The sequence below is a fragment of the Pipistrellus hanaki genome (assembly GCF_964339955.1).
Source record: "Pipistrellus hanaki genome assembly, chromosome: 11".
Lineage (NCBI taxonomy): Eukaryota > Metazoa > Chordata > Mammalia > Chiroptera > Vespertilionidae > Pipistrellus > Pipistrellus hanaki.
Genome location: NC_140513.1, coordinates 34,082,738 through 34,107,358, shown reverse-complemented (window position 1 = coordinate 34,107,358; position 24,621 = coordinate 34,082,738). Strand labels below are relative to the sequence as shown.

The 24,621-nt window shown below is 41.5% G+C and overlaps 1 protein-coding gene and 1 long non-coding RNA gene across 3 annotated transcripts in view; both read right to left on the bottom strand.

Moving 5' to 3' along the window:
• LOC311630442 overlaps positions 1-24,621 on the bottom strand; it is a 930,538-nt gene that overhangs the window by 202,606 nt on the left and 703,311 nt on the right. The window lies entirely within an intron of this gene.
• The window catches only part of LOC311630434 (guanine nucleotide-binding protein subunit alpha-14), a 127,763-nt gene that overhangs the window by 46,052 nt on the left and 57,090 nt on the right, over positions 1-24,621 (bottom strand). For both annotated transcript variants that reach the window (XM_084899430.1, XM_084899431.1), the window contains exon 2: positions 12,968-13,152. In XM_084899430.1, coding sequence (XP_084755556.1) covers positions 12,968-13,152 — 185 coding nt within the window. The remainder of the gene's footprint in view (positions 1-12,967; positions 13,153-24,621) is intronic.

Here is a 24,621-nt window from a genome sequence, read left to right as displayed (position 1 = left end):
AGCATCAACAACAGGGGGACAAACCGGCATTAAGTGTCTCTTAACATGCCCAGTGGGGAGGACCTCACCACATAGTATTCTTTACTTTCTAATAACAGCTTTATTGAGATATAATTCGCATACCATACACATAATTTACCACTCAAAGTGCACAATTCAATGTTGTTTTTTTAGTATATTCATAGAATTGTGCAACTACCACTACAACAATTTTTAGAATATTTTCACCCCCCTTTCAAAGAAACTATAGACTCACTAGCAGTCAGTTCTCCTTTTCCCAAATTCCTCCAGCCCTAGATAATCACAGTCTCTCTCTTTCTCTGGATTTACCTATGGCCAGAAATTTCATATAAATGGAATTATAAAATAGTTGGCCTTTTGCAACTGGCTTCTGTCATTGTACAACATACATGTATGTATCAGTATTTCATTCCTTTTTATTACCAAATAATATTCTATGATATGAACATACCACATTGTATCCATTATTCAATCAATGGACATTTGTGTTATCTCCACTTTTCTTCTATTATGAATAATGCTGCTATGAACATTTATTTCCACGGTTTTTTGTGGACATGTTTTCACTTCTCTCAACATGTCCTTTACAGATTCTTCTTTTTCTTTGTTGAAAAGAATTGCTGGGTCCCCTGAAACTCTTGTTTTAACCTTTCAAGCAGCTTCTTGACTCTTCTCCAAACTGGCTGTGCCATTTATAATCTGCATGCCAAGTAGGAGGTTTCCTCCATAAACTATTCTTGCTGAATGTTTAAATCTAGTGAGAAAACAAAACTAGAAATCCTCTTTGTAGGGCATTTTATAAGAAAACTGGCCTGGACCCTTCAAAAATGTCAATGCCACTAGAGACAAAAATAAAATGGTAAGGGGGGATGGTACAATTTAAAGGAGAGTAAGGATACAAAGTAAATATAATGCAGTGTTCTTGGTTTGTTCCAGGAGTTAAAAAAAAAAAAAAAAAAAAAAAAAAAAAGGCGGGTGGGATCTGTGCCCTACCCAGTTAGAGCATTGGCCAGAGGACTAAAGAGTTGTGGGTTTGATCCCGGTCAAGGCATGTACCTTGGTTGCAGGCTAGGTCCCTAGCTCGGACCAAGGCTTATGTGGGAGGCAACCAATTGATGTGTCTCTCTCACATTGATGTTTCTATCTTTCTGTCTCTCCCCACCTCTTCCATTCTCTAAAAATAAATAGATAAATAAGTAAATATTCTTAGGTGAGGATTAAAAAGAAGAATCTGTAAATGACATATTGGGGGCACATGGAGACATTTGAGCTTGCATTTTCTATTGTATAATATTATAGCTACAAAGTAAACTTTCCTGGGTGTGTTAACGGTACTATTGGAGAAGACCCTTGTTTGGAGGAGACATTTCTTGAAGTATATAAGGGTGACATCATAATGTTCACAGTAGACTTTTACTTACATAAAGAAAAAGTAGCATGGAGGGACCTGGAGGATATTATGCTAAGTGAAATAAGCCAGTCAAAGAAAGAAAAACATCACATGACCTCATTTATATGTGGAATCTAATGAACAAGATAGATCCAAGACATGGAAGCATGACAAATCTCAGAGGGGGAGGGGATGGGTGGGAAGAGACTAACCAAAGAACTTATATGCACAGCCCATGGACATAGACAACAGTGGGTTAAGGACTGGGGAGGGTGGGCAGCAGGGTGGAGAGAACAATAGGGGAAAAGGGGACATCTGTAATACTTTCAACAATTAGATAACTTTACAAAAAGAAAAAAATTAAAAGAGTGTGTGTGTGTGCACCCACACACATGTGCACATGCACTGGGGCACATATGCAAAAAGAGGATAGATAGAGATAGGAAGTATCACAAAATATTAGCAATTGGCGGAGGGTATATGAGTGTTCGTGTGCTATTCTTTCAAGTTTTTTTTTCTAGTTGAAACTTTTCTTTTTAAAAGTTGAGAGGAAAAGTTATTTGAAGAACACAGAAACAACAACAAAAATACTAACCTAGAGAAAATATGAATTAAAATGGGTGAGAACTTTTCAAATGCCGCCTCAATTTATGATCTCAACTTCTAACAAGCTGATGTTATAAAACTCAGAACCTTACTTTAAGACTCAGGTTTAGATTCATGCTAGAGTGACAGGCAACAACCCTCCTGAGATTCTCTCCAGTCCTCTAACTTGCCTTGAGTACATCATTGGACCACTTTGGACTGAAGTTATCCATGGGGTGATCTGGGCTGACCTAGAAGAAGAGTTGAGGGTTCCTTCAGGATTACTGACTCTGTAATCCAATTCTTTGAATGGGATTCAGGATGAATCTCTGAACATATTCTCAATGAGGTGATGCTTTAGGGCTTCTGCTTCACGGAACTTTAGATACGATGAGCGATTTATTTCAGTACTAACCAAGAATCGTTGGTCATATTTAAACACATGAGCCTGAACATGGTGGGAATATCCCTCGGTCCCCATGCCAACGCACTCCGCCCTCAGATGGGTCCTGCTGCACACTGAGGTTTGGTTCCCAGTCAGTGGCCTCTGGGCACCTCACCAGGGAGCAAGCCTCCACCCATGACTCATGATACCCCTGGGAGAGCCAGGGAGACAGAGATGGAATGTTCCCTTTGGCCCTTTCTATATCAGACACTTAGGATATAATTAGGAAGCAGCGCTCAGAACAGATGTGTAGGGAGTTAGGTTGGAAGTGACCAGGGAGAGGAGTGAGAAGGCATCTTGTCTGGAGGTGTTCTAGGATGCTAAGATTATCTGATAAACGATGAAGCAGCCCAGACAGCCCTTGGGAAAAAGGACAGAACTTCCCAGATCTAGCCAAAGTCAGGAAGGGGCCAAAGTGTCTCCATATTAGAATTGCCCAATAGATTTGAATCTCAGGGTCCAAGGTCCCAGGGCACAGACATTTTCTCATCTCAAAAATATATTTTTTTTTTAAGTCAGGAGGGAATAGAGGTTTAAAAACAACAACAAAACTTCTCAAGATGATTATAACTTATGAAATTCCAGAATGCCCTCACTTTATTATTCTCCAATTCTAAGTCCTTTATTTCTCTATAGTTTGGAAATTTAAAAGCCATTTAATCATTTTACAAACAAGGAAGCAAGTTCAGAGAGGGCCAGGAATTTGCCCAAGTTATCCAGCTCAGTAGCCTCTAAGGCACTGTTCCAACCCCTGCTTTGCTCACCAGACCAGACCTTACTCTTAGACCCCAAGTGCAGTCTAGGTGTTTCTGAAGTTGCACAGAAATCAGAAGACATGCCATTCTCCACATGGGCCCTGGGCACCAGCTCACTGGCAGGCATTGGGAACCAGAGCCCATCCTCCACTGAGACAGAGAACTTGGACATGCAACCTGAGTGTAGGTAGGAGAGATCACGATCACATGACTCTTCCTTCTCCTCCTATGCTTATTTTTATTTTTAATATATTTTTATTGATTTCAGTGAGGAAGGGAGAGGGAAAAGGAGGTAGAAACATCAATGATGAGAGAAAAATCAGTGATTGGCTGCCTCCTGAGCACCCCACACTGAGGATCGAGCCTGAAACCAGGCATGTGCCCTGACTGGGAATAGAACCATAATCTCCTAGTTCATAGGTCAACAAAATCAACCACTGAACCACACCGGCTGGGTGCCCTCCTATATTTTCCCCAACTGAATTAAACCAAACTTGTGAGCAGGTCAGGAAGTCTGAATCAATTGGGGGTGAGACGAGTTAAAAAAATAAGTGCACTTGAGACATAATCCAGGCAGAATATCAAAGCTAAATGAGTCCCATTTACACCAGCATCAGAACATGCCCTTCAGGTGGTATTTAATCTTTCCTGGCTCTCTGGCACTGGTTCAAAGGTCACTGTCTTGTTTTGTTTGTATCAGTCTGCAAAATAAATTCAAAATCATCTCTGGCTTGTTTACTTCTCTCCTCCAGGGAAATAAAAAAATTAAAAATATTCTCCATGCAACTGTTTCAAATCCACTTAAAAGAAAGCTCTTTAATCCTCAAACTTCATCCAGCAGATGCACAATCCTGATATTTCTGGGGGTTTTAATTGCATGACTTGTGTGTGTAAATATTGATAGAGATAACACCGACAGTTGTGTGAGCAGGTTGAAGCCCAGCCAGGGAGAAAGTAATCATTTGAAAGTGACCAGGAACCGAGATTTTGAGAGAGTCCTCTTTTCATATAATTTACTGTTTTTATAATTAACCGTTAAAGGAAGATCTAAGACCTCCCACTGCATATGCCTTATCTTTCCCATCGAGAGAAACATGAAGCACAGGTGTTAATAGCTGGGCCTGGGAAGTCAGGCAGCTGGGTTCAGTCTCCCAGGTGCCTTAACCCAATCAGCCTCCATTTCCACATACTGAGAGTATCCACACTGAAGAATTGCTGAGGATACAACGATATCTCTTCAAAAAAGCCTGACACAGATTCACACTCATTAGTGCCTGCCCTTAGGCATGGGCTGAGATGGCCCAGGGTAAGTGCTGACCCAGGTGACACATAACACTCTCCAAGTGGAGGCATGTCTGCTGAGTAACACTCTGACCTCTGCCCTCAACCCTGTCTATGCTATCAGAGCCCTGCCCCTGAGGGTGAGGCCTGGGGTCTTCCTGACCTGATGGTGACCTCATTGGGTAAGTCTGTCACATGCTAAGTATTCATTCGAAAGGTCACAGGACTTAGTTATGAGCCGCATTCTCCACCCTTAGCTTTAGACAAGCAAACATGATGTGTTGGTCACCATATGCCTTACTTCTTTGACTTGTTTCTCAATTATTTTACAACTAGATTGCTGAGTTGTAACACAATTCATTGAGTCTCTCTTCTAGCTAATAAGCCAGCCATTCTTCCTCGCAGCACCATTTTTTGCTTCCGTATGATTCCAAAGCAGCTGCCTGGTGACTCAGCCTAGGAAGAGTCATCACCGCTGACTTTACTTGCACCAGCATTAGCTGCTCACCAACCACACCCCAACAGCTGATCCGGCCAGCCCCATGCTTCCTCCATGGCTTCTGAGCCCCATGACTATGCCAGGCTTCCTGCTTATCTTGCATCTCAGAAGCAGAAGTTCCAACTGCCAAATGTTTCTTTGGAAAAAGAAAAACATGGCCCTGTAGACTCTCTGTTCCTTTTTGCCTGGTGTCACAACCCCAAAGGTAAGAAAACAAACGCGGATCATGTGAAAGAACAGCTTAGTGATCCTCCACGATTGTGGCTATCACCCTGGCACAAAGCCCTCAGGCAGCTTTGAATTTAGGATGTTATTTTCACACAAGGTTTGAATGTCACTTCACTAACAATTATGAAGCCCACAAGGTACAGAGAGGACCAGGGCATGATTTCCAGTCTCAAAGAGCTCCTGGTCTGAGGTGGGAGTGACGCCTAAAGAATTGCAATGTAATATGCTCCATACGAGGTATCATAGGTACACTGGAAAGAGTGCCTAACCCCACAGAGGTGGGAGGTTGTCACAGAAAGTCTGCTGCAGTCCTGGGTGCCTTCTTCCAGACAAACAGGTGAAGCTGGCTGTGTGTGCGTGCAGAGGGAATGGGTGCCAGGATATTCAAATAGATGAGACATATGAGCAAACAGAGAGGCACGGGCTGTGCCAGCACCACAGTCCCATAGGGAGGGCAGGAGGCTGGAGAGTCTGTCAGAGCAGGTTCAGGAAAGGCCACAGTGGCCCTCAGATCACCTGTTGGGTTCATTTTTTAATAAACCAGATTATTTTGTCCCAGAAGTTGGCTTTTCAGTAGATAGGCTTTTGGCAAAGTACCTGCATCCATGTCAGGCGCTGGAGCTGCAAAGGTGCATAAAAGCTACTACATGTCCTTGGCTTTCACGGACCTTTCAGTCCCCCCTCCCCCCCCCCCCCCCCCCCCGCCTTCTCTCTCTCTGACAAAATAGAAGGCAGAGAGCCTAGAGACTAAAATACCAGCAGACTCATTCCTATCATCCTTCTTTGCAACTATTCCCACCTTAACTATTTAAATTATTAGAAGACTTGTAGTGTCTTTTATTTCTAAAAGAGAATCTAGACAAACTTTCTAGGTATTTCTACCCTTAATAAGTTACGCAGTCACACACAAAAGCAAACAGTTTCCCAATCATATCTTGTAAATGGTGAACTTAAATTTTTACTTCTAATTACAGATAGGAAAGTGCCAAAATATTTTAATTTAGGGGAAATACAAAGCATGGTACCAATGTGAAAGCTATTTCACATTAATTTAGATAATTCTTAATTAAACATGACAGTTTTAAGTGTCATAAATTGAGATGAAATATTGAGATACAATGTCTCAAAGCTCCATGACATTTGAGCTTCCAAAAAGAAGTGTCAATGAAAAAAAAAAATAAGGAAAGCTTATTTTTCTGGTTTCTAACGAATATGGCTTTTACTCTAAAGGTAGATTTACTGATAAACACACCCATCATGTATGCAGAGGCAAACACACAGACACACACACACTTAACAATTTGTTTCTGTTGGATTAGTTGCCGTATCCCATTTGAGTCCCCAGCTTTAAAAAAAAAAAAAAAAAATCTTTGACTAGAGAAAGGATGCTTTCTAGGATGTTTTGCCTAGGATACTATTGCAGAGCTAACCAATTAATGAGAAACTCTGCCTTTAAATTCAATAATACCAGATGAATACGTGAGTGCCTTGGCAGCATTCCAAAACAAATCTGGAGGGTAATTTACCCCTTGGCACAAGTCGGTGAGGTAACTAGGTGTTCAGAGCAGGCAAGGCTAGGGGGGACAGGGCTTGGGGGAAGAGGGCACAGAGCAGGACTGACACACCTGTTACCTCTCTACCTTCAGAAAAGGAGAGCCCAGCTTTACCAGGAGGAGAAAGCAAACTGTGAAGGACTTCAGAGCTCACAAGAACTTTACTAGCACCATTAATTATGATTCTAGCTTTTATTAAAGAGCTTTGAGTCACAAGGGCCTTTCACATGTTCCCCATTACATTTTAAGATAGCAGCAAAATAGGATGGAATTTAAGAGACTCAAGGCAATCATTTCACATATGTGGAACAGATGGATAGATGTTCACATAGACTGACGGTCACACTGGTTTCTGGACTGTCTGTAACTTTGTGAAATTTCCCCCTTCTGCCAGATTTTTAAAGGCATTTCTTTGGATGTGGTAGGATGTGCTAGCCTTGAGGTAGGGGGAAGAAATTAATATTTCAATGGTCAAGTAATTTCCTGTCTCTCAAATCAGGCTCAATTGGAGTGGGTGGTCAGATTTACTTCTGATGATTAAGGAGAAAACCGGTTCTTTCTCCTTTACATTTTTTTCTTTGCCATTTTCCAAAACCTTACATCCCAAGCTCTGATCGTAGCAACTTTTACACTACCGTGAACACTGATTGACCAGAGAACGAGGGGATAAGTAAAAATGCTCCAGCCTAAGATGTTGGTGGAGAATTTGTGGTTGCTGTTGTGACACTAGCTGGTACTCGAAGTTCTCAGTAGGGAGAAGAATGTACCACACGACATCACCATCCAACGGGGCACGGGAAGAAAGAGCCCAAGCTGAGCATCTGCCAGAGGACCAGCACCCTGGGCTCCAGCCAGCGTCTGAACATGGGCCTCCCTGTTCCCAGGGGCTCTTGCAGAATCTGAATTTTCAAATTGGATGAGGAAGTAGGACTGAAAGATACATTCAAACAGATGTTTACAAAATTAGAAGAGTGTCTTAAAATATGTGAAGCCCTGAGAAACTCTTCGACAGAAAGTGACATCCATGGAATCCTGTCACTTCATGGGGCCCCGTTTCCTCACGTGAGTGTTTAATAGACCTTCCGGAGCGTCAGCCTTTTGCTTCCTGAGAATGAGCAGTTGGGCCGGAAGAGTCATGTATACACAGATGGGACATTATCGGAGCTCTCTTGGGTGTTAAAAAATGCCATCCTCTGTGATCCTGCACCATGATTACTAGACTTTATTGCTTAATTGTAAAGGTGGATATTGGATGTTTAAGTTTTACACTTGGTAAGCTACCGTCTCAATAGATGAAAATACCTTTGGTGGAAGAAATGGACATTTGTAATACTTTTAACACTTCTAGAAACATTGAATTCTAAAGTAGGTACTTGCAGGGGAAAGGTAGGCAAATAACTGTTTAATTATTAACTTTCCTTTTAACAGTGTTTTTGTGAGGAGCCTTTGCAATTAAATTTGTGTCACATATTCAAATATGATGTGACCGTGGTATCCTAAAGAGCTCCTAAAAGCATCTTTATGGGAGCTGCTGCCCAAGAGCCCATCAGCCTCATTCTTTTTCCCAGGGCCCACTGAGTACAGAGGTAGAAGGCTTTTGAGAAGTCGGGCAGGCTGTCCTTTGCCCTTGGGAAATTCTACATCTAAATCGTCCAGGCAGATTCCGCAGAACCTTTAAGGGGATCAGAAAGATTTGCTTCTAGGACAGGTCTAGAATGAGAATTTTCCAAGTTGGAGATACTACAAACAGCAAAAATATGAGGCTCTTCAGACTCTAAAGAAATCATCACTAGTGAGCGTGAGTTGTAAGCTAACTCAAATGTAGGAGCCTTGCCACTGAGCACATGCCTTTGTAATATTTATTCAAGTCGTAAGACCTAATGTGCTCATACAGCACTCCTGAGAGACATTCATAAGTAAGGCTTATCAACAAATACATATGAATCATTTCTTTACAAATAAAAGCTGGCAAAACAGAAGAAAATATTCTTCAAGGCTCTACCTTTGTTTTGTTTTGTTACTCATTATCTTAGGATATTTTTCCATTAATTTTTAGAGATAGTGGAAGGGAGGAGGACACAAACACACACACACACACACACACACACACACACACACACATCAATGTGAGAGAGACACACCGATTGGTTGGCTCCCACAAGGAATTAAACCTGCAACCCAGATGCACGCCTTTGATTGGGAATCAAACCTGTGAGCCGATGCTCTACCACTGAGCAACAGTAGCCAGGGCAAGGCTCAATCTTATTCGAAAAAATATGTTGGTTAAAAAACGCTGAACTAACTTTCTGATAATTTTTCTTTCATAAGCAGCCTGTCCGCAATAGGCAAAGATTTTCAACATCCTAGCTGAGCAATAATCCTGCAAACATTTAAAATTTTTAAAAATCACTCTTCATTTCCTTATACATACTGTTAAAGTGTTCCCAGCTCCAAAATCAAATGAAATCCTTAGCAAAGAATTACTGAGGGAATTACACCACTAAAAATGAAAGCTAAGGAAGACTTCGTTCAACCTGTCTTCACTAATCAACTGTTTCAAGTGAACACTAATTTTGTCATTTTATGACTTAAATGAGTAGTGTACTTAGCTCTATTTCCATGCTTAGTCATCAATTTTAGCCCACAGAGAAAATTATTCAGAAAATAATAGAGAAGGAATGGATGAAAATGACCTAAACAGTGAGTTCATTTTTGGCTTTTGAACTTGCCCCAATAATAACCTTATCTTTCTTGAGTGCTGTTTAATTTGCAAAGCGGTTCCATTTGCTCATCTTGGTTTATGAAGTAGACAGAGCATGTGTGGGCTGCCTAGACCAGGTAGAGAAATGCAAAGACCAGAGATGTTTTATGGCTTCCCCTAGGACTAGGGTGGGCACCTACAGCCCATGGACTTAATCTACTTGTGGCCTGTTTTTGTCTGGACCATGAATTGAGTGGCTTTTACATTTTGCCAATAGTGTTTACAAGTGAGTCCCATTCCTTTGTGTATGCATGGCCAATAGCTGCTTTTGCACTACAATGGCTGAGTTGAACAGTTGCCAGAGAGACGGTATAGTCCTCAAAGCCAAAAATATTTCCTCTGGCCTTTTACAGAAAAAAGTTTGCTGCCTCCTGCCTGAGAACCACAGGGAAGCCATGAGGAGAGCCCAGATTTTTAGGAACCCATCCAATGTCCTTTCCACTCAATCTTTTGCTTTTCATTAGGCCATTTCAGCATGTGGTTCATCCCAGGCATATGTCCGAGGGTTAAGAGGAACTTTATGAGGCATGAAATAGGTGCTTCAAGCATAAAGAAAGGAGGCATTAAGCAGAGAGCCAGATACGTAAGTGAAGGAGACACAGGACTTGCTTCCTAGTTTCACAGGTCTGTAGAAGGAGAGGAATTCTGTTCCAGAATGGACCAAACCCAGAATCTATATTTCAATATATCATATAACTGACATACACCCATACCTGATTTACATGATTTAAATCACATGTGTCAAACACAAGGCCCGCGGGCCAAATCCAGCCCGCCAGGCCTTGCAATGTGGCCCGCACCGCGCTGTCATCACTGCACTCCGCTGTCAGTTTATGACATTGTCAGTTTATGACTGTTCAGTAAACCATTCGGCCCGCGATTTAGGCTGGATTTTAGATTTTGGCCCCTTCTCTGATTGAGTTCGACAACCCTAATTTAAATGATGAGATGTAGAGCCTTGTGAACTGATATTTACAGTAGCTATGAGACAGAGTTGATGCTGGAATGGATTAAGACTTTGAAGATTATTGGAATAGGGGAAATATATTTTGCTTGTGGGATGGATACGAATGGGGGCAGACTCTGCTGATTTGATTAGCATCCCTCTGAAATTCTTGCAAACCTCAACCTCAGGAAGTAATTATCTTTGAGGATGTAATCCAGTTACATCCAATGACTGGCATCCTTATAAGAAGAAGAAAATTTGGACATGGACAGAACACAGACACATGCACAGGGAGAACCCTGTGAAGATAGGCGGAGACTGGGAAGGACATCATCGTGGCCAGCAAGGACCAGAGGCTAGGAGACAGCATGGAACAGAGTTTCCCTCACAGTTTCCCATTGAACCAATCAACCTTAATTCCGGACTTCTAGCCTTCAGACCCACTGCCACATAAATTTCTCTTCAAAGCCACCCAGTTTGGAGTCCTTTGTTACAGCAGCTGTGGGAAACTAACAGATTACTGGGTAGGTGGACATGGCCTGGTGAAAAGAATTAAGATCAAAGAAGAAAGTTCCTTCCTTTCCATTTGCAATAGCATGGATAGACCAGAGAGTATTATGCTAAGTGAAATAAGGCAGTCAGAGAAAGTAAGTATCACATGATCTCACTTACATGTGGAATCTAATGAACAAAATAAACTGATGAACAAAATAGATCCAGAGACATAGAAGCATGGGACAGACTGATGAATTTCTAAAGTAAGGTGGGGGTGGGCAGAGATTAACCAGGAAACTTACATACATAAGACTATAGACAATGGTGTGATGAAGGGCTGGGAGGTCAATGAGAAAAAAATAAAATAAAAACCAAAGGGAACATCTGAAATACTTTCAACAATTAAGATAATTTAGAGAGAGAGAGAGAGAGAGAGAGAGAGAGAGAGAGAGAGAGAGAGAGAGAGAGAAAAGGAGAAAGTGGTAGAATGTCAAACCCCATAAAACCTTTTTGTTCAAAACATAAACTCAGAGTAGCACCAGAAGACCTTGAGGGAAAACAAAAAGCAAAAACCCAGAGACCTTGATTACTAAGACAGATTGGGTTTTACAAACACATTGCCAAGGTAAGCAGAACTGATATACACTTAAGCATTTTCCTCCCAATGGGTCTGTTTACCAATCCACCCCTAAATTCCAAGCTTTCCCTGGTCACCCTACTATGACCGTGAAACCAAATACATTTTAGAACAGGAAAAAAAAAAAAAAAAAAGATTAACTAAACCACAAGAACATTCCTGACATATCTATTGTGATCCTATATTTTCACAGATGGCCTAATTTTTAAAATACCTTGTATAGGAAGATTAGAAAAGAATGGAACAGGTTAAAAATATCTATCGAAAGCATATACTCAAAACCAATGTGCAAAAGAATCATCAGAGTCACTTCCAGAATCTTCCAATGGCTCGGTATGCACCTCTCACATTACTTGGCACCAGATTTGGTGCATGCTGTGTTTTTCTATGTAATTCAGTCACTGAGAAATAAAAAGTTTAGACTGATTGCTTTCAAAGTCTTTGTATATTATATATATAAAGCAAAAATGAACACAGGTGCCACCAGTTCATGATAAAGCTGTCCTTGGGATTTATACTAAAGCCCACTCAATTCTGGCTTTTTAGCAGCTATATTTCTTTTTAATAGACCCACAAGAGACTCACCTTAGACAGAATCTTTCTTTTTTATCATCACGTCATGTAGTAATTTGGTATGATTATAAATAAACTCTATTTCTAATCCAGATTCCCAATGAACTGAGACACAGTGTTGTCCAATGAATTCGCATTCCAATATACCATATAAAATTTTATTTGTCGCCTCCTCCCACCATCCTGCCTCATTATTCCCTATGGCTTTACACAGATTTGTGTTTTAAATGACCGTGGTGATATGAAAGCCAATGAGAGCTGATACCTTTACTTTATCAGAGCCCGCTGCTGGCTGGGACATAAGCATCTCTCACATAAGCTATCACTTAGCTCCCAAGAAGGGCTAGCTCCCAAAACAAACAAACAAAACCCACTGCTTTCTCTGAGTAGTTTACTGGGCATTAGTGAACATATTTTTTAAGACTGGGAATTCTTTAAAAAGTTGGCCCTTAGAAACCCAAGGTCTCTGTTGTTCCACTGAAAAACTAACTAGGTATCTTAGCTGAAGGAGAAAATTCACATGCCTTCCTGCTCTTAGCACCTGAAGCAAGCAAACTAAACAACTGCCCACATTTCCGAATCCCTGCACAGGGGTAGCCCCACATATTGCCGTGCTAGAACTTCAGCACACATGATATCACAGGGCCAGCCACGGTCATCATGCTTCTCTGGAGTTTGAGCTCAAGAGCTTCTTTTGGCCTCTGACCAAAACACCCAGTAAATCCTGTTCAGAAACATCTGCTGACCAGAGAAGGAAAGCACACAATCACAACAGGGCGACGCCCACAAGCACTGTACCTTATTCTGCTCACACATGTACTGTATCCTCAGGGTGTCCATGGCTTTGATCATGGCTTGCATGGCGGTGAATATGTTTTGGTAAACCAGCTTCGTGAATCCCTTTCTGTCTTCATCGCTGTAACCAGACCCGTGGATAATTCTCATTTGCTTGATAAAGGTGCTTTTGCCACTTTCGCCAGTTCCTAATAGACAAAATAAGTGGAAAACCTAGTCAGCAGTCTTCAAAAGGAACACATGGAGAAAGATGAGATGTCCTGGCCGTGTTGGTCCATATCATGATGAATGGGCTGACAGGGATGAACCTGGAAAAGGCGTGTTGAATGTTGATGTAGGGCAGTACCACCCTAAATCCTGGGCAGAGCAGTCTTTCCCCTGGGCTTTAGAAGGCTTTAAATTAATCGATGAATCAATTCATTCATCAAGCAGTCTCTCTCTCTCTCTCTCTCTCTCTCTCTCTCTCTCTCTCTCTCTCTCTCTCTCAACACACACACACACACACACACACACACACACACACACACACACACACAAATTTATTAAGAACACATGAGTATCTGCGTCACTTGGAATAATCCTAAACATCAGCTCTCTTGATTAACACTGTTTAGGCCCCAGGGAATTTCTCCCCTGCATACATTCCTTCCCCTAAGTCCTCAGAGCTGGTCCAAATGAGATGGTTCCAGCAGCAGGTGGGGGCATGAAGGGGGACAGGAGGGTCTCTCTGCAATGACAGCTGTGACCGGGACCATGGGGACCAATAAAGTCAAGCTGAGGATCTAGGTTGAGTTTCCTCACTGGTTCCAAACAGAAACTCATTTCCTGGACATTGAGTATAATCATTCTGTTACAAGTGGGGGAAAAAAAAGTGACAGATATGACTTTTAGAATGGAAAGTATTGGTGACTTAGCTTTTACATCCCACCTCATTATTAATTAGAACGTATGGTTTGGGTTGGTAGCACGGGTCCACTTTACTCTGTTTCTTGTCTTTTTATGAGGACTTTCTCCTCCACTCCCCCACAAGCAACATGCTGGTGAGGGCTCCTCCAGAGCCTGAAAAACTGCAGAGAGGTGGGCAATGTGAGCCTGCAACCTGGGAGAAGCTTTTGATCGGTGACCCCTGCTGTCAGCTTACTAAGGGCCTCCCTCATTAAGAGGCCACAAAGAGAATGGGAGAGGGGGAGGGTAGAGAGGACCACAGCCCAGAAGGACTTTTGCTGTTAAAGGTGAGGAAAAGAATGTAATTACAATTTTGTTTCTAGATTCTTTTTCATATATAAATAAGGCTAATGGCTATTCTCCATTTACTTTTTGCTTCATGGTTTTTGTATTTGCAGTGGAAAAGAACAACAATGGTTTTAAGGACTTGTAAGCTTCATGAAAAGCCTGCTCCGTTTGACATTCTTTTAGCATCATCCTACCGCACTGTCCTCTTTAACAAAATCAGCAAGTTAGTCCTCACTGGTCCAATGTGCTTCTCAACTAAGACTGGGGTACTCTCCTGAGTCTCTCCCTGTAAAGCTCTGCCTGGGATCCTCTGGGCCCCCAGCCCCTTAAACTGATTTCCTATTCCAGAGTAGAGGCTCAATAAGCGATGAAGCTGCACACACAGCTTGCTACTCTGTGTGGTTGGCATATATACCCATAGAGTGTGACTATTTTAGGTACAGCTCACCTCCACGAGCTCCTGCTCTCTGTGGGGCAGGGGTGTGCACCTTTGGCCTGGCAGGTCTGGGGCTAGCCTAGAAGACACTTGGCTCTTGGCATCAGTATTTCTCCAAACTCTGTCATCTGTGTGCCTACCTCGTGCTGTTTACCATATCCATATACCACCTGTGTGGTTATTTAATATTTTTGGATTTTTTATTTAAATAAGCTTGTTACGAAAGGAAATGTGCATGTCATAAATGAAAAGCCAGTTATCATCTGCCATGATTAATCAAATTAAATATATTACCAGTAGGTAATTAAGACTTCAGTGAAATTTCAAATAAAAACATCTTGTCTAGCACCAGAGATCTAGGTATCATCGTTTGGAAAACAGTACACACGAAATAGTGTCCTCTTTACATGGAATTTACCCTTCTACATCCCATCCATAAAGGAACTTCCCCCGGAGGCTTCTTGAATCTACCTAGGACCTCACCCAGAAAAAACTGAGGGTTGGAACTCATGTCATTGTAAAAGGGCCAACAAAATGGCTTCACCCCGAAATTCTAAACTCGCTCTGAGATTTGTGAAAGCAATATGACAGCTTAATTTTAAATACACAGAAAGGCTCATGAAGAAGAAAAAAAACACACTGCCTTTTTTTTTTTTTTTTTTTTTTTTTTAGGAGCCAGGAGGGAACAGAGGCCAAAGCAAAATAAATCCCTTCTAAGTGATAATCCAAGGACATCTACACAGAAAGCCAATTGTTCAAGTTTACCTACAATCCTCGGTAAAGCCTGCCTCCCTGAGGATCAAGGCCAACAGCTTAGAAGGCTTCTGAGATGGGCAGAGCCACCTTCAGTGGCGGGGGATGTGTTCTAAACCATCTGCGAGAAGTCATTGTTTCCTAGCTCAGTGTTAGAACACTGAGCAGAACAAAATGTAAATCAGAATAAAAATAAGAACACAGTTCTGCATATTGGTCACGTGGCCCAGATGATCTGTGAGACCAGTGGGCTTAGAAGAGATCTGGGCACACTGAGGTGGCTCCTTAGCCAGGATCCTATTTCTCTTGTTCCCTGGAATCGCTGGAGCCTGAAACAGCACATAGTACAATAGAAACCTAATACATATTAGTGAATGAATATTTGTTGACTAAGTTGACAGGATGATTACTGTTTTGGAAAGCAGTAGGATGAGTGGGCCTTCCTGGCTCTGGGGAGGCCCAGCATTGGTTGGATAAATCTGAGTACACAAAGCTGCCTCACCCAGAAGCAGGCACCCTGCCACCTGCCCTTTCTGATAACACTTAGGACCCAGTGCCAGCCACCTGGAGAGGCAGGCTCCAGTTCCATATCAGGGTTTCCTGGTAGTGGAGATAGATGAGTTAATTCCTTCTGAAATATTTAAGCTGGAGGACTGAGAGGGATTTTGCTCAGCTCCCTCTAACTTCCAGCTGATGCTGGGCAGCACCCATCCCACACAGTGAGAGCGCTTCTGCACTGTGAGTGCTGTAGTCTTGGAACTTGTTATTCTAAAGATACTGATTTGCAAGAGAATCTGGCCAACGTTGGAGAAAATTCCAAGTGATTCATTGCTGCTATGGTCAGAATGTTTGTGTTCCCCACACTCTAAATTCAACCTTATGAATTGAAAACCTAATACCCAAAGTGATGGTACTAAGGGCCTTTGGGTGGTGAGTAGGTCATAAGGGTGGAACCTTCACGAATGGGATTGGTGCCCTTACAGAAGGGAACCCAGAGAGCTCCCTTGCCCCTTCTTCCATCATATGACAATACAAGGAAAAGTCTGCAGTGTGGAAGGGAGTGCTCATCAGAACCCAACCTTGATGGCACCTGACCTCCAACAATTTTCTGCTGTTTATTTCTCGCATTCTGGAGGTTTGAAGTTGGAAGTCAGGTGCCATCAAGGTTGGGTTCTAATGTATAAGCAGTCTGTGGTGTTTTGTTATTCCAGCTGGATTGGTAAGATACCTACATAAGTGCAATCCAATGGAGGGAGGGATACTCAATAAAAATGCAGATTTATGGGCTCCTCCTCAGTTCAAGACTGACTGGCCTTTGCAGGAGCCAGGAAATATATAATTGTAACCAGCACTCCAGAATTTTTTATTTGTTTGTTGATTTTCAAATATATTTTTTATTTTTTTTAGAGAGAGAGAAAGGGACAAGGAGGGAGGAAGGAATATCGATGAGAGAAACATCAATCAACTGTCTCCTGCATGCCCCCTACTGGGAATTGAGCCTATAACTCAGGCATGTGACCTGACTGGGAATTGAACTGGCAACCTCTTGGTGTATGGGACTCTGCTCACCCAACTGAGCCACACAGGCCAGGGGCCTCTAGAGGTTTTGATGCAACCAGTTCACGGACTGGTTAGGAAGCACTTCTCCAGGGCTCTTGTGAGGGGCACCTCTGCTAATATAATCTATCTGGGACTGGAATGCTCAAGGTTTTACATTACATTCAGTTTAGCTGATGGGTTTTTGTACCAAGTTCCAATTTCATTTCTGCATGAGTAAAATATCCCCATGTGAGCTCTGTTTTTCAATTTCCAGAGAAAAAACATTTCTAAATCTCTATAATGATTTACTTATCCAAGCCAGTCCTGCTTCTGCCCAGCCTCCATGTCACATCACAACCATATCACCTTCCCCAGCTTCTGTGCTTGCAAACAGAAGAGGTGCTATTTTTCACCATAAAAGTAGCAGCAATGTCCTAGGCAATTCAGAACTGTAAACAAGTGAAGACAGGATTCATGGCTGCTCTCTCAACAAAAGCGGTGACTACAAAGCTTTTGAAACAAGGAGAGAAAGCTGAAAAATTAAGTGATAAGGCTCAACAGACATTATGAGATTTTTTTAAAAAAAGTAACCATAAAATAATGGAGCAAAAGTCAAAATATGCTGTCTTATATTTGATAATATATTTGTTTCATTGATCTGCACAATCATCTTTATTGACTAACAAATAACAACAGCAATTCCAAGTATTTCCCTTCACTTTCTATCATCTTTGGACCTTATGCTGATCAATAAATTATTTTCAAGTTCAAAGTTAATTTCTAATATCAGGCAAAGTCAAAAGGGTTAAGCTGACATATAAGTTCTTGTATCAGGCAAAGCAAAAGGTCATGCTAATTTTTTCTCACAAAGAATTTTTTAAATATCTATTTTTTATTTATTTCGGAGAGGAAGGAAGAGGGAGAGAGAGAAACATCAATAATGGGAGAGAATCATTGATTAGCTGCTTTCTGCCAGTCCCCAACTGGATATTGAATCCACAGCCCAACCTGGGTATGTGCCCTGACCAGGAATTGAACCATGACCTTCTGGTTCATAGGTCAACACTCAACCATTGAGCAACACTGGCTAGCACAAAGAAATTTTGAAAAACCGTTTTTCTATTTGGAAGTACACAAAATAATGTATTTCTCATATCTGCCAAAAATGCATTTAAAAGTTCAAATACAAGACAAGGCTAATTTTTACTCTAAATTAATTTAAGCTATAACCTAATCAAATATTCTGTAACTTGCTATAAAGGTGATATTCTTTAAAAACACAATACAAATATTTAGCTGAGTACTAACTGCTTAATGTCAGGAACAGTAGTCATTGACTAATATGCAACTCTTCTATATACTCACATCATCCAGAGATCTTTGTTATTTGCCAAAACATTACAACTGAGTCTTCTATAAAGAATTACACAAGTTTGCTCATTCTACGTCAATAGTTCATCTATGTAAGAGTCTAGAAAAGTAGCAAAATATACAGAATCTTAAGACTCAAGTACTTGTTAGTGACAAAACTTTATTTTGGAAAAAAGCCTTCAGCATCAATTACTTTTCCTTTAAAATGAATAAGCTGCACAAAGGATAGGAGAAAACTATTCCAATAAGCTCTATGGCTTATGGCTAAAACATTCAGAAATACAACTCATCTTACATGTAAGGAAGGCCATGAGATCACTTTCTGCTCTCCGACTATTATATGTCTTTTACTTTCCAAAAAGACAAGTAATAAGCATTTTCATTAATGGTTTCAGAACCTTCCACCATTCACTACTCCTAAAAATGAGTATTTCACCCATTCTTACAGAAGTGTGCACCAGGAAGTCAAAACACCAGGGCACTAGAAAGACGTTGGCCTCTCAAACTTTGAAAGAATATGATGAGTAATTTAGCCTAGAATGGTTAACACAATCTACAGAATGAGTCTAGAGTCAGAGCTTGTTCTTATTCTAGTTATGATTGTCCAACAGTTTGATTTTGTTCATGCTGAAAAAGAAAGAGGAGAAAGACTAGTAAATAAAATTTCTTAAGGGAAAAGAAAGAAGCTCTGAAAAGAGGTAATGGACTTAAAATCCTTAAGCCTCAATAAGTGCAGGCAAGAAGAGGTACCATTTGACACAGAAGCATTCTGCTGAAACACCACAAGTGCTCGGCTCACTCTTCTCTCCATCCGCCCCTTTCCTCAAAGATAAATTGAAAGGAAAAATGGATGTTAAACAAAAGTAGCTACTAGGGCAATTAAATGTAGGCTCAGGTTAAGAATGAAAGCATGGGGATTCTAAACTGTAGGGTTTTAAAAATACAATGCCTTGTCATCTACCCACTCTGGATAGTTAAAAAATTATTCTCCTGAATTCCTTCTCATGATTCTTACAGAATATGAAGTGAGTTTTACTCATATGTAAGTAGACATACAAATAGGTATATGTTGTTTTTCAGCCCACCATTGTAACCAAAATATGTGGCTTTACTTTTGAAAAGTCCAGTTTAAGTAACAGCAAGATATTGGCAAAGTTACATCAACCACTGAACATTCAAGCCATGTGATTTTTGCTTTCCTTCCTCTACCTCAGTAGCCTGCTGGTCAACTCATCCCACAGCTCCATCATCACTTTTCCCATGAATCCTCCTGAATTCCCAAGTAGAAGACTCATTCTCTTCTCCCTGGTACTACTAGATCTTTACATACCATTATTATTACACTAGAGGCCCGATGCATGGGGTCAGTGCAAGAGTAGGCCTTCGCAGCCACAGCAGCTGTCTGGATCCCAGGGCTGTAGCCCCAGCTTCGTCCTGGAAGGATGTCCAGAAGGACATCCAGTCTAATTAGCATATTAAGCTTTCATTATTATAGATTTTGTCATGATGTCTATATGTCTTCTCACGAGTCTGTGATTTCCCGTAGATCAGGAACTCTCTTCTCTACCTTGAACCTCAGCACCTTGGGCAACACCTGTCACAGAGCAGGTGCTCAATAAATGTCTGAATATTGAAAGAATTTCCTGATACTACTTCCTTTAGCACTCCCCATCTAATCACCACCATATCAACTGGAATCTTTCCTACCATATCAATTCACGGGGAGCCTGTTCCAAAGTAAATGAAATATATTCTCCTCTCAACCCCAAAATCTACAAACAAGCTTGTGCTTACTCAACCCTTGAGTTTTCATCAAATGGTCTTCATCCACTGAGAGAAATTTCTTTTCTGTTGTACATCTGTGAGTCACTAAGTTCACAATCCAATGCAGGGTGTGCTTGGTCATACCAATCATTATTTGCTGAGCATATAGCGAGTGCCTAGGCTGGCCACTGGTTCTGGGGCACACATCTTCACCCATATGGGGAAGCACAGCTCCCTGGTTTCCTTTTCCCCAGGCCAAGATCCCTTTGAACCTCAGTCTCCCCAGAACCATAAGCTCCAGAATGACTAAGACCCAAGGCTTTTGGTAAAAATTTTTCAATGTGTCTCTTACAAATATTGAAAAGAGTTCCTTTTTTAAAAATTATATATATTTTTTAGTTTCTTACAGAGAGGGATAGAGAGTTAGAAACATCGATCAGCTGCCTCCTGCACACTCCCCACTGGGGATGTGCCCACAACCAACGAACATGTCCTTGACTGGAATCGAACCTGGGACCCTTTAGTCCACAGGCCAACGCTCTATCCACTGAGCCAAACAGGTTAGGGCTGAAAAGAGTTCTTTAAATATATACTATATTTAATTTCCAAGAAACGATCTATGATTGATGACTAATAATAATGCCCAGCCCTATTCAAGTTCTCTCTCTCCCCCCACCCTCCCCTATTTGTGGCTGGACTCCTCTGCAAGGTGGATTAAATGACTAGTCTGACCATATCCTTCAGTTGCCAAGGACCAGCCCTACTTTATACCTGTTGTCTTCAGATAACTAAAAGTATCTTTTTTTTTTTTCCTCTCGAAAGTGTTCTGCTTTGGCTGATAAAGTATATTGTCACCCTCAGTATAACAGCCTAATTGGGGCTGGGAGAGACTTTACATCCTCCTCTGGCCGCTTAAACATACGGCCCAAGATAAGAAAACCCATAACCTCAACTTAACAAGAAACCCAGCTTTTCAGTAAGACAATTATGGGAGTTGCTAACATGTTTCTTATATTGGGAGGATGTACTTTTGACCTCACTATAAAACCATCTGCAAACAGAAACCGACTGGCTGCTTTGTTGCTGGCAGTGGGAAAATACATTCAAAAGAGGTCATTCAACTAAAAGAAATCTGTGTATGAGATAGCTATTATCGCTATTAATTATATCTCCAGTGACCTACTTATAGGGGGGAAAAACCTTTCACCAAAGCCAATTTGATGTCTCTTCTAAGGCTGTAATTAAACATATATAAGAAATTCTGTTGTTTTAAGAAAAAGAAATACAAATAAGCTCTCTCTTTTGATGTAATAAAGTACGTCGACTGTAACTGAAAACTAAAAAGGTTTGTCCTAGCCGGTTTGGCTCTGTGGACAGAAGGATTCCGGATTCTATTCCGGTCAAGGACACAGGGTTGTGGGATGGATCCTCAGTAGGGGTGTGCAGGAGGCAGCCCATTAATGATTCTTTCTCATTATTGATGTTTCTCTCTCTCTCTCCCCGCTTCCTCCCTGAAATCAATAAAAATATATTTATTTACAAAATATTTTTATTTTTAAGGGACTTTTTTAGGAGTGAATGTGGGTGAGCAATTAAGCTTCTACATCAGCATGGCCACAGCAGTTTAATTTAATCAGCAACTGCCCCAAAAGTTGGGCCCAGGGACCCCATTCCCATTTTATTTGGCCAGTATATTGTTCGGCATTTTTATTTTTAATTGGAATTTGCCGATTAGCTGATTCCACACTAATCCTCCCAATTCTCCCCTAGTCCCCATTGTCTTATACCAGGTTCGGTCACATACTTGTGGTACCTGCTGGCAACATGGCTTTGCCAGCCCTGAATTCCCATGATTTCTAGAACCCTATGGCCCTGAGACAGGCCCTCCCCGGCCAGCTAGGACCATCACTTCACTCCATTTCACCCCGAATACCCTTACCTGACAATTCTGAGCCAACCATTTCCCCTTATTAACCAGTTATCTTGTAATTATTCTTAGTTCAGCTTTAGTCTCCCCCACGACTACATTAAAAATAGCCTTGAAAAAAAATAGCTTTGTATTTTCCATCCTCCCACAGCACCCAGCCTAACAATCTGCACAGAACAAACATTCAAATGTGTGTGGGCCAAAGACAAAAGGGCCAGTGAGACAACATCCTGTGATTATTGCCATTTTGCAGGGCTGGACACAGTGCCACACATTCTGGCTTGCTCATCTTTCTCCACTCCAATGGGCAGTGACACCACAGGGCCCCGGGAGCGTGACCACTTGCAGTGCTTGACCTTCTGAGCTTTAAGACCATGCTCCAGGTATCTGAGACCTTTGAATTTCACTGCCCAATGGCCCCATGCTGGGCCCTTCCCCAATCCATGCCCTTGAGGGCAAACATCCCATCGGTGTGCACATCTCTAGGCCTGAAGGGCACTCAAGACACAGAAGTTTGTGGAACGGTGTGGACAGAGCATGGATGTGTTGGCCTGAGTGCATGTAAAGCCCTTCGCATTGTGGGTGGGAGGTGGTGGTGACAAGGGAACACAAACCAGGGGCTTCTGTCTGTGTTCCTGTCAATGCCCTGGCTTTGTAAAGTGCCTCTCTGGCTCAGTATGCACTCAGAATTAAAGGATCAATCTCAGTAACAAAATGTTCTTATTTCTCACTTTGGCCCAGAACATGTCTTCCTAGCTTTGGTATATTTTGGTATAGATCTGCTCAGTAGAGAAACATCTGACTTTTAGTTATTTGCTGAAAGGATGACAGACTAAAACAGAGAGGACCTGTTTTTCACCTGTGGTTTTTAAGAACTGGAGAAAACTTCAAAAGCACAGAAGAATGTACATGTTATTGGCCACATATGCAAAGATCCTTCTGAGATAGCCAGTGTTTCTGGACCTAGGACAACTGGGAGTGATGTCATGTGATCACATTCAATCCATATCCACCCTGAAATACCATCATCACAGTGCACATCTAGTTTCCAAACTCATGCGCTATCATAAAATGCATTTACTGATAAGTTAGGCACTACAGTGTGAAATCAATTTGACACTACTACTTAAAATGCATTTAAAATATTTTCAAAGTAGCCATTAAATCACACTTTGTATATTCTTTTATAATCCAACTATTAGCTACATTGTGAAAGCCAAACAAACGCTAATGGGAGATGGAAACGAGATGGCCTTGGCAGGTTTTTGCCGAATCTGACAGTCCACAGGAGAAACGAGATTGGTTATGGTCTACAGTGTGCTGATATAGTGGTTACTTCCATATTCACTCTCATACACTGGAAATTTAGTTACATTAGGTCTCAGGATCAGGTCTGATATTTTCTCTTTCTGATTATGATAGTGTGGGTCTAATTCCTGCTTTACATCCTGCAGGAAGTGAAAACTCAGTTCTGATTTTCCTGATGAAGGGAAAAAATTTTTCCATGCAGTCTGCTTAGTCCTCTCCTGCCCACCCCACACATGTGGACAAATTTTATTCCATTATAGACTTAGGGGGAAAGTCAACCTCTTTGGCAGATGAGCTAAGAATTTTCATTATACTTTATGCAGAACCTAATGTGCCTGCAAATCAACCAGAACCCAAATCAGGAATCCTTGGCTAATGCTCTTTGACACCGTTTGATGTACCTTCTCTAGCTGTTCGTTCCCTCCTCATTCTATTTCACATTCTGAATCTCAAATTCCTGAAGGATTCAATTTCCACCCATCTACTGATATATTTACAATCAAAACTCTGTCCTGCAGATAAGCAGGGTCTTTAACTTTCCTCATGTGGACTGTGATATCTGGCTTTCTGTCCACCCAGCCTGGCCCCTTCCTCCATGCAGTACATGTCTAGACAGAAGACTTGTCAGGAGACTAGAACAACTGGGATCTCATCATAGATACATAGACATACACACACACACACACACACACACACAGAGACACACACACACACACACTTTCAAGTGACCCTAAATCACCAGGCCATCAGATACTGAGGCTCCTTCCAGACTGAAGCTGAAGTCCTCATTCGTGGACACTCCCCTGCTCCTAAAATCTGGTCTATTCCAGCCCCATGGGAGAGATGACAATGAAAGTGGAGGGAAAGGACTAGTCTACTGGATCTGAACAGCATCTCTGGGAAAACAAGAAACAATAAGAAAATGGGGTTATGGTGTGTGCTCTTTGTTTTTCTTAAAAAACAATCCTTTTCATTGTCTTGGCTTATCTAGTAGAAAATAGCTGCAGTAATTTGAAAGTGACAATCTCTGCAACACAGCCTTAATATAAGCAATGCCACACAAGCAGTCAGTTATTTCCAAAATGTTATAAAATAAAATAGAAAGAACCTATAATATCCAGATTCTGGGAGATTATTTCTTTACATGTTTGTTTTGGGAGACTTATTCTGGAGGGGAATTTGTAGCGAAAAGTGAAGGCCATTTGTCAGCTTTGAGAGATTGAGAGATGAGCAAATCTCCCATTTCCCTAGTGATAATGGGGCCTGCGGGAAAAGCAGGTCCCAAGAAAAGAGGCCTAGCAAAATCCCAAACTAGCTTTATGAAAG